We start from the raw sequence: 12,991 nt of genomic DNA, 5'->3' as shown, positions 1-12,991 counted from the left end.
ATGGGAAAAGCCATCCAGAGCTGTCAGCTGGGGATGAAAAAGTCCCTTTCACATATGGCACACTGCTGGAAGACAGAGATTGTCCCCCTGTGTTCTGGCAGGGATAAAGGAGAGCGACTCTGGGACAACTGATCCCAAAGGACTGAGGATCACACCCCAAGGGAACAGACAGCCAGGGGAGTGGGGCTCACTGGGGATGTGGGTTTTACACAAGTCTGACAGCACTCACACATTCCCAGGTATCCAAAGAGCTGCCACCTGCCCTGTGTGGCATGTCCTGCTGTCCCCAGCACAGATTTAGCTGTACAATCCCTTTGCATCCCCCAGAAAGGCTGGCTTGGCTAGGGATGATTGCCAGGACAACAGCCACCTCACCTCCTCCACAACACAAACAGATGAGATGCAAAACAGGTTCAAACAGCCCGACCTCAACCAGCCACGGCACTGCTGGGCACCTCCTGGCCATCCCTCTCCTCCCAGTCAGCATTGCCTGGGCCATGGGCTCAGTTCATGGTCAGGAGCCCATGGCAACCCTCTCCCATCCTCCCTCCTTTCAGGACAGCCAGTCCCCCCACCAGTAGCACACCACGTACCCCAGACCCCGATCGGCTCCAGACAGGCTTGTGAGGCAACTGCTGCAGTATTTGGCTCTTCCTTTTCAAACTTCCCACCCTGAATCACTTTGCAAATCCTTTGGGGAAGGATGGGGGCTCCAGGCAGCCCAGCGGCCCCACACACCCACCAGTAACTCCTGCAAGAGGGGGAATTTGGCAGCTTCTTCAGGAGACAGCAAGAGCCTTACTGGGGGCTCCTGCAGGCAGTACTGAGGTCCGATTTTCAGCCCTACTCGAAGGTGACTGGAACAGAGAAGCACTGTGGATGCTCAAGGCAACACTAAAAATCACCAGGTGGAAAAAAAGCACCAAAAAAAGACCGTGAGAAAGAAGAACAGGATGTGAGAAGTCATTTCACTCAGATGACCCCAAAGAGGGAAAGTCCTGATACAACACTAACATCTCAAGATTCACGGTCTTGTTTAAAGCACAAATGAGATTCAAAACAAACCTCAAACTCCTGTGCCTTGTGCAATTAGCAGAATGTGTTTCCAACACTCTGCTAAATCTCTTATCTCTGTACTTACTTGGACAGGTAAGTCAGCCCTGGCAAGTTCCCCTGCAGTTTCTCAGGGGTTCAACAGCTGGATTATTCCCAGTGAAGTGAGTGCAAGGCCCTGCCACTTCCAGCCACTCACAAACAGAGGGAGCAGTCAGCCAGCCCCTGCTGGGTCAGACACTCGGTGCCAGCACTGCCACAGACAGGCCACACAGACCTCTGCTAGCAAGGGCTTGTGCACAGGAAGAATTAAGATCCTGAAAGTGGGATAACCAACTGTGGCTTGCCCCAGCAGCCCATGCCATGGAGAGGAGCTGGGCTTTCAGACCACAAGCCTCTGCTTTTCACTGAGCTGGGAGCAACCAAAAGGCCTGAAGAGAAGTGAAGCTCTTCCTCCCCCAACAGTAAGGTGCAAATATATAGCCCTCCTTCAGCTCTAGCTGATAGGAGCTGAAACCCCAGGCTGAGGTGCACACTGGTTTCAGCTGTCAGAGAAGAGCCACAGTGAAAATGGATCCAGTGGCACCTCTGCTCTGCATCACCACTTAGCCTGGAAAATAGCCTGGACACCTGATTTTGACAGAGTTCATGAGGTTTCAGCCATATGCAAGGAGTCCTGTGGTCCCTCCTTGAAGGGGAAGAGCTTAAAATGAAGAGCAGTGTTCCACTCTACTGCCTAATTTGAATTAAATGTGTTTACAAGTCCCCTTTTCCTTCACTCGGTCCCCCTCAAAGCTGTTTTTTAACCTAACCCAAAATACCACTGATCGCTACTAATTTTCTCAAACCTTCAGAATCTCAACCTGAGTGAATTCCCCTGTGGTTCAGGGAGACCGCTAAACAGGGACTATGTTTCAAACGGGAAGAAAAGAGGTAGAAAGCAGAGAAGTCTTTTCATCCACTGTACTGGATATACAAGCACAAACCTCTCTGTCCTAGGGAGAAGACCCTTGTAAAGTCCTCTGGGACAGAGAGGCTCCAGGATGATGCAGACCTGAGCACAGCAGATCTCTTGGACACACATATGGTACTTAAAGGTGAATTGGGATCTGTACCTGACTCCATTAGATGCTGCCAGTGCTGTGTTGAGGCTCCCAGTTTGAGCCAAAACCAAGGCGCTCTGTGCATTGAGTCTTGGTGTTGACCTTGCTCCAGTCAAAGCGGGTTTGTTATAGGGCACGAAGCCGACACTGGAGGAACTTACTGACGCTGTCCTCCCAGGAACCTGATGAGTAGTGGAAGAGTTGGGAAAGTTTGTCATGGAGTGACGGTAGCGTGTGGTGATGGGACCAGTCCCGCTGTTTGGCCAGCACTGCTGGCAAGAACATCCCACCCCTGTGTGAAGGGGTGTGGTGGAGGTTGTCACTGGGTACGGGGCGTCCAAACGCCTCTGAACGCTGCGGCGGAACCTCGTGGTCTTGTTGGTCTGGACTTGAGCCACAAAGTCAACTTCGTAGTTGTAGCCCAAGGGCCCGAGATCGACTCGCTGGTGGTTGGTGGCATGGGCTTGCTCCAGGAACACGCAGACGTTCATCTCATAGGGGGACCACCCACCATCGTCGTTCTGCCACTCCCACATGACGCCCTGCCCGGCAGCAGAGTCCCCTGGGAAGACGTGCCTGCGGACAGCCCGCATCGTCCCTGTGTGGGAGAGGAGGGGAGAAAAAACACAGTAATTTAGTGAGCAGAGAACCAAGAGGGATGCTGTACCAGGGATTTGTTTCTGCACAGATCTGTGCTGCCTTCTCTTCTCAACAGGGCTGGGTTTGCTCATGAAGCTTAGAGAAATGCAACATCTCCGAGATCCCTGTCCCTCTGCCAAATCTGATTGTGGGCTGGCAGCAGGTTCAAAAGCTGCTAGGAGGAAGGGTGGGAAAGGAGAGAAGGAGAGAGGATGCAGACGCAGACACACCCAAGCACAAAGGCACAGTGATCACATATGCCTCCCTGACGTTAAAAGGAAAAAACAGTAAAAAGAAAAAAAAAAATCAGGCTGAGGCACAGATCTGGTTAAAAAAAAAACCAACTCCCACAGCCTTGACAACAGAGTAACTATAGAGACAAGACACCATCGGGAAGTGCTTTGTAGGAGCACTTAAGGGGCTGAACGCCCACTTTGTTACACAAGGGTCAGGGCAATTTTGTTCTTAGGAGAGTGGGTGAAATCCCATAGGGGCAAGGACTTTGGAGAAGGGCAAACTTCTGCAGGCTCCTGACTGCTGGGAGAGAGAGCAAGACTAGAGAGGGGAAGACAATGAAGTAACTTGAAAACTGGAGTGAGCAGCTGTTCAGACAAAGGGAGAGAAATGGAAGGAGACACACTACTCTTGCAAGGCAACTCGACAGCGACAGCTGGAGCTCGAACCCCCTGGAGCCTGGCTTTCCAGGATGACTTCATTCTTGGGTACTTTATCCCTTACTTCAAAAAAAGCAGCAGCCTAATGAGAGGGAAGGAAGCCACCCAACAGGACAGAAGCTCTGAAACCTTTGAAAAATGGGTTCTTGCAGCAGGAAAAACCCTCAGCAGCATTCCACACAGAGAAAGAGGAGCAGGAAAAGCTGCGGGGCAAGCAAGTCGGGGGATCTAGGAATGTGGGGGTGAACTGGGGTGCAGTGAGTTGTTACAACACAGGAGGAGTTAAAAGAACAGCACCAAGAGGAAAAAAAAAATAAAGCCTCTGAAGAGATCATGAGAGTTATGGCACTATGCTCCAGGACCCCAGGTGAAAATTTGCATGTTTCCAACTACCCACACCTACAGCCTGAGGAGAACTGCCCTAGGATACCACTGGTGACTCTGTGGTGCACAGGCAATCCAGGCAAGCTTCACACCCAACGTGCACATCCCAAGAAAGAGGGAGGACAGCCCTCGTGGGACTCCACACTGCCAAAATCCAACTGCTGCTGCGTTCAGGCTCTGCCTGCCTGGATGCTGCCATGAGGATCATGCTGCTGTTATTCTACCCAATAGTATTGGGATGTTGTGGAAGCTGTTTGTCCTTATCTCAGCACTGCTAAAGCTCCAGAGCTAACACAAAGGCTAAGGTTCTCTCAAAGGCAGAATGTGCCAGACCAAGGAATGCCAGGGCTTGTGTTTCAGCTCCAGAGCAGCACCAAGCATCCTGCTTATTGCAGAGCAGGACTCTCCAGTGACACCAGCCAGCAAACATCATCTCATCAGCACACTTAAAACACTTCTAGCAGCCAGTGAAACACAGCAACCTCCCCAATAGCTCAACCATGGTGCTCAGGATTCCTGTGGGACCAGACCTTCCTCTGGCAGAAGGTATCAGCAGAACCAAAGTGACCTTCCCAGCCTGGAACTGACATCTTAGTGGGAAAGCAGACTAAAAAGCCAAAAGCAAACTCTAGCAATGACTGCTCCTATCCCGCAAGTCCTGCCAAGTTTCAGAAACACAAACCCACAGCCTCAAAAGGTGGATAACTTCGGGAATGAACCCCTGAGCAGGAGGAGGACTAGGGATGAGACTGTGATGCCTTGGGTTTTAACTCTTATATTGTTCAAGTCCTGTACTGCCTGGTGTGTAACTCTGAAGTTTCGTGTGGCCCGTTAGTTACTGCTCTCTCAGGCTGGTCAGACATAACAAACCCTCTCTAGGTTTGCTCTCCAAGGATACCTCGATTGTCTCAGGCCCCAAAATGTGTAAACTAAAGCCTTGAGAGGAGGGGCAAACTCGGGGTAATTACATCATTAACTGAAGTTATAACTGGAGAATTAACCCTGATATGCAAATGGACCAAACCTATAAAAGTGTGAAGAACCCATGACCCAGGGTCCATCTTGGGTGGAGGCTTTGGACTGCCCAGGGTGTGCCTTTGAAGGCCCTTCAAATAAATACCTACTTTTATTCTCTTATTCTTGTCTAGTCTCTGTTTTTAGGTGACCACCATCAAGTGGACTGGGAATGAGATGGTGAGACACACACTACATTTAGAGATGAACCTGCTCCCAGAAAAAGGGGACTACCACAGGTTAGGCAAGGTGTCCAGTGGGATACATCTCAGGAGATTAGCAAGGCTTCCCCTGCTCCACTGGCAGGTGGGAAGCTAAAAGCAGCACAAAGAGGACTGCAGGACTTACTTGCAAGCAACTTGTGTTTCTAACACCCTCAAACAGCAGCAAAAAGAGGTTTTAGGAGTGAACAACAAGAGCAAGGCCCTGCACTTGGAAAACATCCCCCTTCCTCCAGGCTGGCAAGGAAACTGGCATTCCTCTCCGGGGTGGGCAAACAGCTGTGGTGAGAGGACAACTCCTGCTGCTCCCCTGCACTCACTCTCCGCTAATCTGCCTCGAGCAGCAGCTGAAGCCCACAGCTAATCCTGCCCACAAGATCCCCCCGCACAGCTGTCATTCCCTGCTGCTGGGGACGCTGCTCCCGTTAACACTGGCTTCCTGTTATTCTCCCTGGCTTCCTTTGAAGAGCCTATTTATCTGTCTAATAGCTAATGAGCAGAATACAACAGCCTATTTTTTGCACTGTTTAAAGATTTTTCATGGGGATGTTTCCTGCAGAGATTCTTTTCTCCAGCACATGACAAAGTTCAGCTGGCGGCTTGCTCAGAAAGGTTCACGTTTAAGGCAGAGCTTTGCAGAGAGAAAAAGCTTTGCTTAGAACTGGGCCATGGAAATGGATATGAGAGCTTTTCCAGTAGTCACGTTGCAGAGCACACAGGTATTTGTGGAGGGAGGTTCACAGCATTGGCCACTCTGATCAGCATCCCTTTGGATCGATGGGAAACACTGCAGGAGAGCTGTGGAGCAGAATCAGCCTTTTTGTTATGAACAGCTCAAACTTAGATCTAGACCAAGCAAAGATGAGATCATACCAGCCAACATCATTTCCAGAATTGAACTGGACTGTCCCACAGAGATGAACTACTCCAAACTACCCTGCAATGGACAATATTCACTGGGTGTTTTGAGAGCTCTCATGAGGGTCTAAAGAGATACAAACCCTCTAAGGACAGACAGCTGTGCATGTGGAAAAGAATGTCCCACTCACACTGGGACACGTTCCACCCTCCCACAGGATCTCTGCTCACCTTCACCAGACAGCTTAGGACTGCTGTCCACATGTTGGAGCACTGGCTGAAAAGGGCCAGAGGCTGGAAGGCTCCTTCACAAGTTTGGCATGAAAAAAACACGGAAGAAACAGCTGCTGGTGCCAGCCCTGGTGGTCCATGCTGTACTGCTCGAAGCCACAGCCTCAGCTGGCCTTCCAGATGTTTAAACAGGCCAAGCTGAGCACACCTGCCAAGGCACCCAGCCTAGACAGCTCCTCACCTTGCCCAGGACACTGCTAGATAAACTCAGCCTAAGGTCAGAATAAAAACACGGATGCAGCTGTGATGACCACTCACATTTGCTCCAACCGCTTCCCTTTCCTGTCAGAATTGGCAGTTGATTCAAATATTGCTCATTTACTGTTTCAACTGGCAAGAAACCAACACATGCCTCTCTCTAAAGCTTGGGATGATGCTCGACCGTCTCCTGGAGTGATGGGAGATAGCAGCAAAGGGGAACCCGATGGATGGAAAATTTTCCAAAGCAGCCATTCATTTGGGGTGTGTAATTTGGGATCTCCCTGGATTTTCCAGCGATGAAGTGCATGCATTCCATCCTTGGCCCTTTTCTAAGCTCCAGCTGCTCACATCTGGAGCAAAAGAGGGCAGGAGTAATCTCAGCAGATTCTGAGCTGCTACTCCCAGTGACCCCAGAAGAGAGGAGAATGAAAATCAGGTCTCAATTCTGCTATTGAGCCCATCCTGCCCTTTCTCCCTGGGAGGAAGCAAGCCAGGCTCGCACAGCACAAGTGGAGGGAATATTCTGCTGCAGCATTTTGGTGTCATGCGGGGGCCGCAGGCACTCACAAGCAGCTTGAGCAGGGCTGCATGCCAAGGTAAAGCAGCTGGCACTCCAGCTCCAGAGGGAGCAAGGGATTCAAGCAGGAGGGTTGGAATCGTAAAAAGGCCGTTTTTACGGAAGTGATCTTGAATGGATGGGGCGGGGGGGGGGGGGCAGTTTCCAGCTCTCAGAGCTCTGGCTCACAGGCTGTGAGCTCCAGGGGTCCCATGATGGTGCTCCTGAAGACATCACAGCTGTCTGCCTGCACCCAGCTCCACAGATTTTTCCACACTGGGCAGCAGACAGCATCAGGAGAGCAGCAGATGTGCTCACAGAGCTGCCCAGCACGGTAGCAAACAGCAGAGCTTTGCAGGGCTCTTACACACAGAATGAGGCCTTGCTTATCCCCAAGGACACCAGCAAAACGGGTGGGGAAGCTCCCTTACCTGTATCCTGCCGGAATTGTGTCAAGCTTGGAATGTCGATGACATAGGGAGCCAAGGCGGGATCCGCACGTCCCAAAGGGATGCTGCTGACCAGCCCCGACCCCGAGCGCCGGCCCTTCTGCTGAGAGGCTTGGATAATCTGCTCGATGTAGCTGCAGACATTGCCTCGGTACGGCCTCCACCTGCCAAATTCATCCTGCCATTCCCACACAGCCACTGCCGTGGAGCTGCTGCTGTGCCCCGGGGCAGAACTGGGCAGTCCGGATGGCCCGGCTGAACTGCTTCCCGATCCCTGAGCTGCTGCCATGTTCCTCCCTGAGGTCCGGAAACGCCGCGATTGGAAGTGGCAGCTGCACTGGCCTTACACCATTTTCTCCTGGGGACCTGCAACAAGAAACAGAGCACAGGGAGCTGAGAACGATGTCCTAAATCCCCCCAACCTGCACCCATATCACACAAGCCATCTGAGAGGGAAACAAGCTCTGTCCTTCACAGAGGACGTTCACTCTGGATTTAAGAGACTCCAGAGAAGCAGTCTGGCCTCAATACCCTGTGGCTGAGGGTGAGTAAGGTACCACCATTCACTCCCTGCCAATGCTGGCAACTTCTCCTGCTAATTGAGAGCAAACACTCTTCACTGAGACTTTGCTTCCTGTGGTTTGTGGCACCAAACACCACCTGAGTCACCACAGATCTGTACCAAACCATCCCTGAGCCACTGCTGATCTGTGTCAGGCAGACCTGTAAGCCTTGGCATGAGTTCAGACAGACATTCACTAGCCAGGAGTGTGCCAAGGCAAGCTGCCATTCTGCCCCTTCCCCATGCTCAGCACTGCTCCTGGCAGCATTACACTGACCACCCCAATGTGAGCTCCCAAATGCTGGCCAAACACTCATTCACAGTAATGACTTAGTTACTGACAAGTGGTTCCCAAACTCTTCACACTGATCTGAGCTCCAGAGCTACACCATCAGCTCCATTCAGGCTTCTGACCACTTAGTTCTGGCCCAGGATCAGTCTGTGACTCCTTCTGTGCAGCATTATACATGCAAACAAAGCCAGAAGACAATTCTTAATGCAGTTTGCAAATCACAGTACACATACTTCTTTAGTTGAGTGTAATCCCAGCAAAAAACAGATGGGAAGGAGTACAAGAGAACCAGGAGGAACACAGGGCATAATCAACTGCCTGTGCAGAGGGCAGTGATTTAGTAGGTCTTTAAGATCAAAGCACACCTATCTGCAGCTTCTCAGGTTGGAAAACAAGGAACATCTTGAAACAAGGGATAATCTGCATCAGAGACTCAAGCCCTTAAGAGACGATTTAGGGAAGAATGGAGAAGGGGTAGGAGCCCAAAGACACCAGACAAAGACACAAAGGCCAGTGAATAAATTCCAACAAGAACAGATCACAACTCTCAGCCCCCAAGGGATGTAAAAAGAGCAGATCCAAAGGCATCACATGATCACCAAGAGACACCAGAGGTCTGATATTTGACATTCTTGTCTGTTGTGTCATTCCAAGAAATCCTGTCCAAACCATCTGGACACACATCTGTCCAAATGCTGGACAACCACTTGGAGATCCCCACGTTGGTGCTCGTGTGTAGGTGGGTTTGGCTGTGAATGAGTGAAACTCATTTTGTTTTAAAATAAATTCGCCTTCTCCCTCCTGAGGTCTCACGTCACTGATTGCTCGCTTAACTCTCAGCAGTCAGCAGGGAGCTGCGAGCTTCCTTCCCATCCAATAGAAAAGTTCAGGTCTCCCAAGAGGCAGAGCAGCAGTGGGTGGCTTCCACTGGAGGATGCCATCTGCACAGAGAATGACATTCCTGCCGGATGGGGGAAGATCCCACGCTCTGTGGAGTGTCCCATCCATCATGCCCGTGTGGCTTGATAGCTTAAAAAAGACAGAGAAGGAGAGCGAGCGCAGAACAGACACACCCACACGTCTGCATTTATAAGAGGAAAGCAACACTTTCCCCAGGAATTCAGTGTAAATTAGTTTATGAGCTGCTCTGAGATTTTTACACAACACCCCCAGCTCAACTGGTCTTGGTGACAAACCGCTCTGGATCGCCAAGATCCTACCCTGGTCTCTGCTATTAATCTTTTCCCTGCAATCCATTCTCCCCTAACACACCAAGGACAGTTATTTTACTGCTCAAAACAGCAAATTAAGACTTAAGGTATCAAATACAACGCCTGCCTCTGCCAGTTCTTTTTATGGCAGGTTTCACACCAACACTTCTCCACCTCAAGGACCACCAGCATTGTCCGTGCTCGACTCGAAGCCAAAGCCAGGCTGTGGCATTTTCTGTCCCACCCACCTGCACTAGGTGCTCTGAACCCCAAACCAACAGTTTTTTTCCCCCCGAAGTTGTTACCAAATATTCATCTGCAGCCACAAGCAGAGCAGAGGAGAAGAGGGAGGCTGTGAGGAGGGAGTCAGCGATTCGTTTTCCTTCCTTTCTGAAACAGCAGCAGGAAATGCAAACAAGAAGACACCGCAGCACAAAAGCCACCTCCTTCCCGTGCCACCTCACACTTGCTGGGGTATCAGCTGGGTGACAAAAGCCTATCCCTCACCCCGGCGTGCGATGCTGTGAATCCTGGACCACACGTGAAGGTACCCGGGCTGGCTGCACGTGAGTGTCGCGTGCTCCAACATTCACTTCCCCATCAGAGTGGAAAAATATTTCCTGCGCTGGGACTGCTGTTCCAAAGGAGGAGCGAGGGGTGTATTTCAGCCTCCTTCCAGTTCTTGCTGAACGCTGCTGGAGCCAGCAATTGTTTGCATGGATTGGGAAGCGAGGAATGCAGGAGAGCATCAGTAGGCCAGAATTACACAAGTCCTGGAGTTATGGCAAATGACAAAGAAAAAGCCTCAAGTTGCAGTTCCTGACTTCTCTTTGAGAAGTCAGCAGCACACAAATATTAAAAGCTGAGAAATTCAATACTGGAGCTGCTTGTACAGTGTTCAGCACTACACCACGGCAGAAAGGGTTTGGGGAAGAGTGGGACATAGTTTGGGATGTGTTACACATCCCAGCTCACATCTCTACTCAAATCCCATGGACTTCAACACTTCACCTCAAGCTTTAAAAATACCTTGAAAAGCTGAAATTCACACCAACCCTAAAAGCTCATATTCACCAAACAGTCGTGGCTCCAGTCAGAAATCCTCTGAGCCACCCTTCCCCCAGTGAAAACAAAACCCTGGCTAATTCAAGTGCAGACTTAAATATTCCAGCCAGAAGCCCTTCACTTTGAAGATATTTGGTAACGTGGGCTCAGAGCTTGAGTTTGGATCTGTTTGGTTGGAACTTTACACCCAGCACAACCTCTGAAACATTTGTCCACATGGCTTTAATTGGGGACTTGGACAGGAAAAGAACTGAGTGCATTTCAGACGTGTTTTCCAACAGTTGCACTCCCTGCTCCTCAAGCTCCAGCAAATGGTGGTGAGAAAGCTTGAAAATGGGAATTAAAACCTTTGAAAGTTGTGTTTAATTCTCTGTTCTACTTCCAGAAAGGAGAATTTTCTCTCACTTTAAATGCAGGATCTTAAAATTCATGGGTCTGAGATGATTTCTAAAAATACCAACTCCTTTTTTAAGTTTCTGAACTTGAATTGCCAGAGCTGATAAAAGTTTTCATGAAATGCGAGCTTGCACCTGGAAAAGAAAAAGAGCCTTGGGAGCTCTTGAGCTGGGCTGAATTAAAAACAAAAATCACCAGATTGGTAAAATAGAGACTTTTCAGCAGGTTGTTCAGAAAAGAGAGTGCCCAGGAGGGATTTGTTAAGCGTCACTACACCACTTTGAGAGACAGGACTGGGAGGGCAACAAAGATCCCATGGGAAGAGATTACACAGGGATTAGGGGAGCACATAAAGCACAGGGAGGCCACAGGGCTGCCGTAAGACATGACCCTATGCAGGGGGTACGACTGGAGCAGCACTGCCGGTGCCCTGTGCTCCCCGCCCCGACCTCAAACCACCCAGCCAGGGCCCCCACAGCTCCCCGCCCCAGCTGAGCTGCACTTCTGGGCACAGCAGAACCTGATGCAACAGGGTCGGAAGCTCTTGCCAGGTAACTCATACCCGAACACACCTTTCCTTACACAAGCACCCAGCACCGATTAGCAGCAACCAAAGAGAAAGAACAGAGCCCGGCAGTAGAGAGGGGGGTCAGGGTAATAACTCCAAGCACGCAGCTCCATCCCAGTCCTGCCCTCTCCCAGCCTCTGCTGATCCTCACGGCACAAGGTGGCTGGGTTGACAGCCAAAACAACAGAAGAAATAAACTCGGCTGCTCCAAAACTGGACTGCTTCCATTCAAAACAAGCTTTAAGCGAGTTCCCCTCGGAGGGGGAAAAAGAGACCGCAACTGAGGCGGAACAAAGCTTTTGCCTGTCAGTTAAGCCGAGGGCTGGTTTCGGGCACGGGTGAATAGGAAAGCTGAGGCAGCGAGAAGAGGGCAGGTACACCCAGACACAGGACTCCACCTGGGCACGGGATCACACCACACCTTGTGTCCAACCAGACCATTCCTAGGTCCTTCCGGGCACCGAGGCGGGTTATTTACTTGTGGGGAGACCACTGATGTGTGAGGGGCGAACCTGGCACGATCTGGAGGGCCCCTCCAGCTCCCCAACGGCTTCGGCTCGCGGCAGGAGCTCCTGGAGCTCCGGAACGGCCAAGCCGGGTCCCGCCTCGGGGAGCCGGTGGCTCGGGGCCGGCCCGGCGCAGGGAGCTCCCCCCGGCCCTGGGCAGCACCCGCCACCCACCGCAGCCGCCTGCTGGCTCCGACCGGCCCCCCCGGTACCACGGGTGCCGGGGGGTGTCCGAGCGGCACCGACCGCCCCAAGAGCTGCGCAGGAGCCAGGGCCTGGTGCGAGGGGAACGGCGCCCGTGTCCCCGGGACGCCAGGCAGACCGAGCCCGAAGCGGCCGCAACGGCGCGGGCGGTCCCTCACGAACGGCCCGCGCTGCGCGGCACAGGGAATGGGGTGCCGGGGGTGCCCGCCCCGCGAAGAGAAGCGAAGCGAAGCCAAGCCAAGCCAAGCCAAGCCAAGCCCAGCCCAGCCCAGCCGCCCCCCGTCCCGGCGCCGCTGTCCCCCCATCCCGTCACCCCTCACCCGGCCCGTTCCCCTCACCCCGAGCAGGGCCCGGCGCCGCCGCTCCCGGCCCGCGGTCACGGAACCTCCGCGCATGCGCACGCGGGGCCGCGGGGGGGCGGGGTGAGGGGCGGGGCGGGGGCGGGGCCAAAGAGGAGGGAGGGACGTGATTGGTGGAGGCGTGAGGGAGAGTAACGGTGAGTGTGAGGCGGGGCGGGCCGGGTGTGATAATGAGTGTGATAATGATAATGAGTGTGATAATGAGCGTGTGATAGTGATAATGAGTGTGTGATAGTGATAACGTGTGTGTGATAGTGTGTGTGTGAGACAGTGTGTGGGACCAAGTGTGATAATGAGTGTGTGATTGTGATAGTGTGTGATAGTGAGTGTGATAGTGTGAATGTGATTGTGTGATAGTGAGTGTCTGTGTGATAATGAGTGTGAT

General features: G+C 52.0%; 1 protein-coding gene across 4 annotated transcripts in view; it reads right to left on the bottom strand.

Moving 5' to 3' along the window:
• DTX2 (deltex E3 ubiquitin ligase 2) overlaps positions 1 to 12,662 on the bottom strand; it is a 35,231-nt gene extending 22,569 nt beyond the window's left edge. For 2 of the 4 annotated variants that reach the window (XM_048324549.1, XM_048324553.1), the window contains exons 1-3: positions 12,586 to 12,662; positions 7,426 to 7,809; positions 2,169 to 2,754 (exon numbers count right to left, since the gene is read on the bottom strand). In XM_048324549.1, the coding sequence (XP_048180506.1) occupies positions 2,169 to 2,754; positions 7,426 to 7,732 (893 nt within the window). In that variant the 5' untranslated portion in view covers positions 7,733 to 7,809; positions 12,586 to 12,662. The other 2 variants (XM_048324550.1, XM_048324552.1) reach the window with 2 other exon arrangements.
• Positions 12,663 to 12,991: the final 329 nt, after the last annotated feature.

The sequence above is a fragment of the Corvus hawaiiensis genome, chromosome 20, assembly GCF_020740725.1.
Source record: "Corvus hawaiiensis isolate bCorHaw1 chromosome 20, bCorHaw1.pri.cur, whole genome shotgun sequence".
Taxonomy (NCBI): Eukaryota; Metazoa; Chordata; class Aves; order Passeriformes; family Corvidae; genus Corvus; species Corvus hawaiiensis.
Note: the sequence above shows the minus strand (reverse complement) of the source record. Positions and strands in the feature narration are given on the sequence as shown.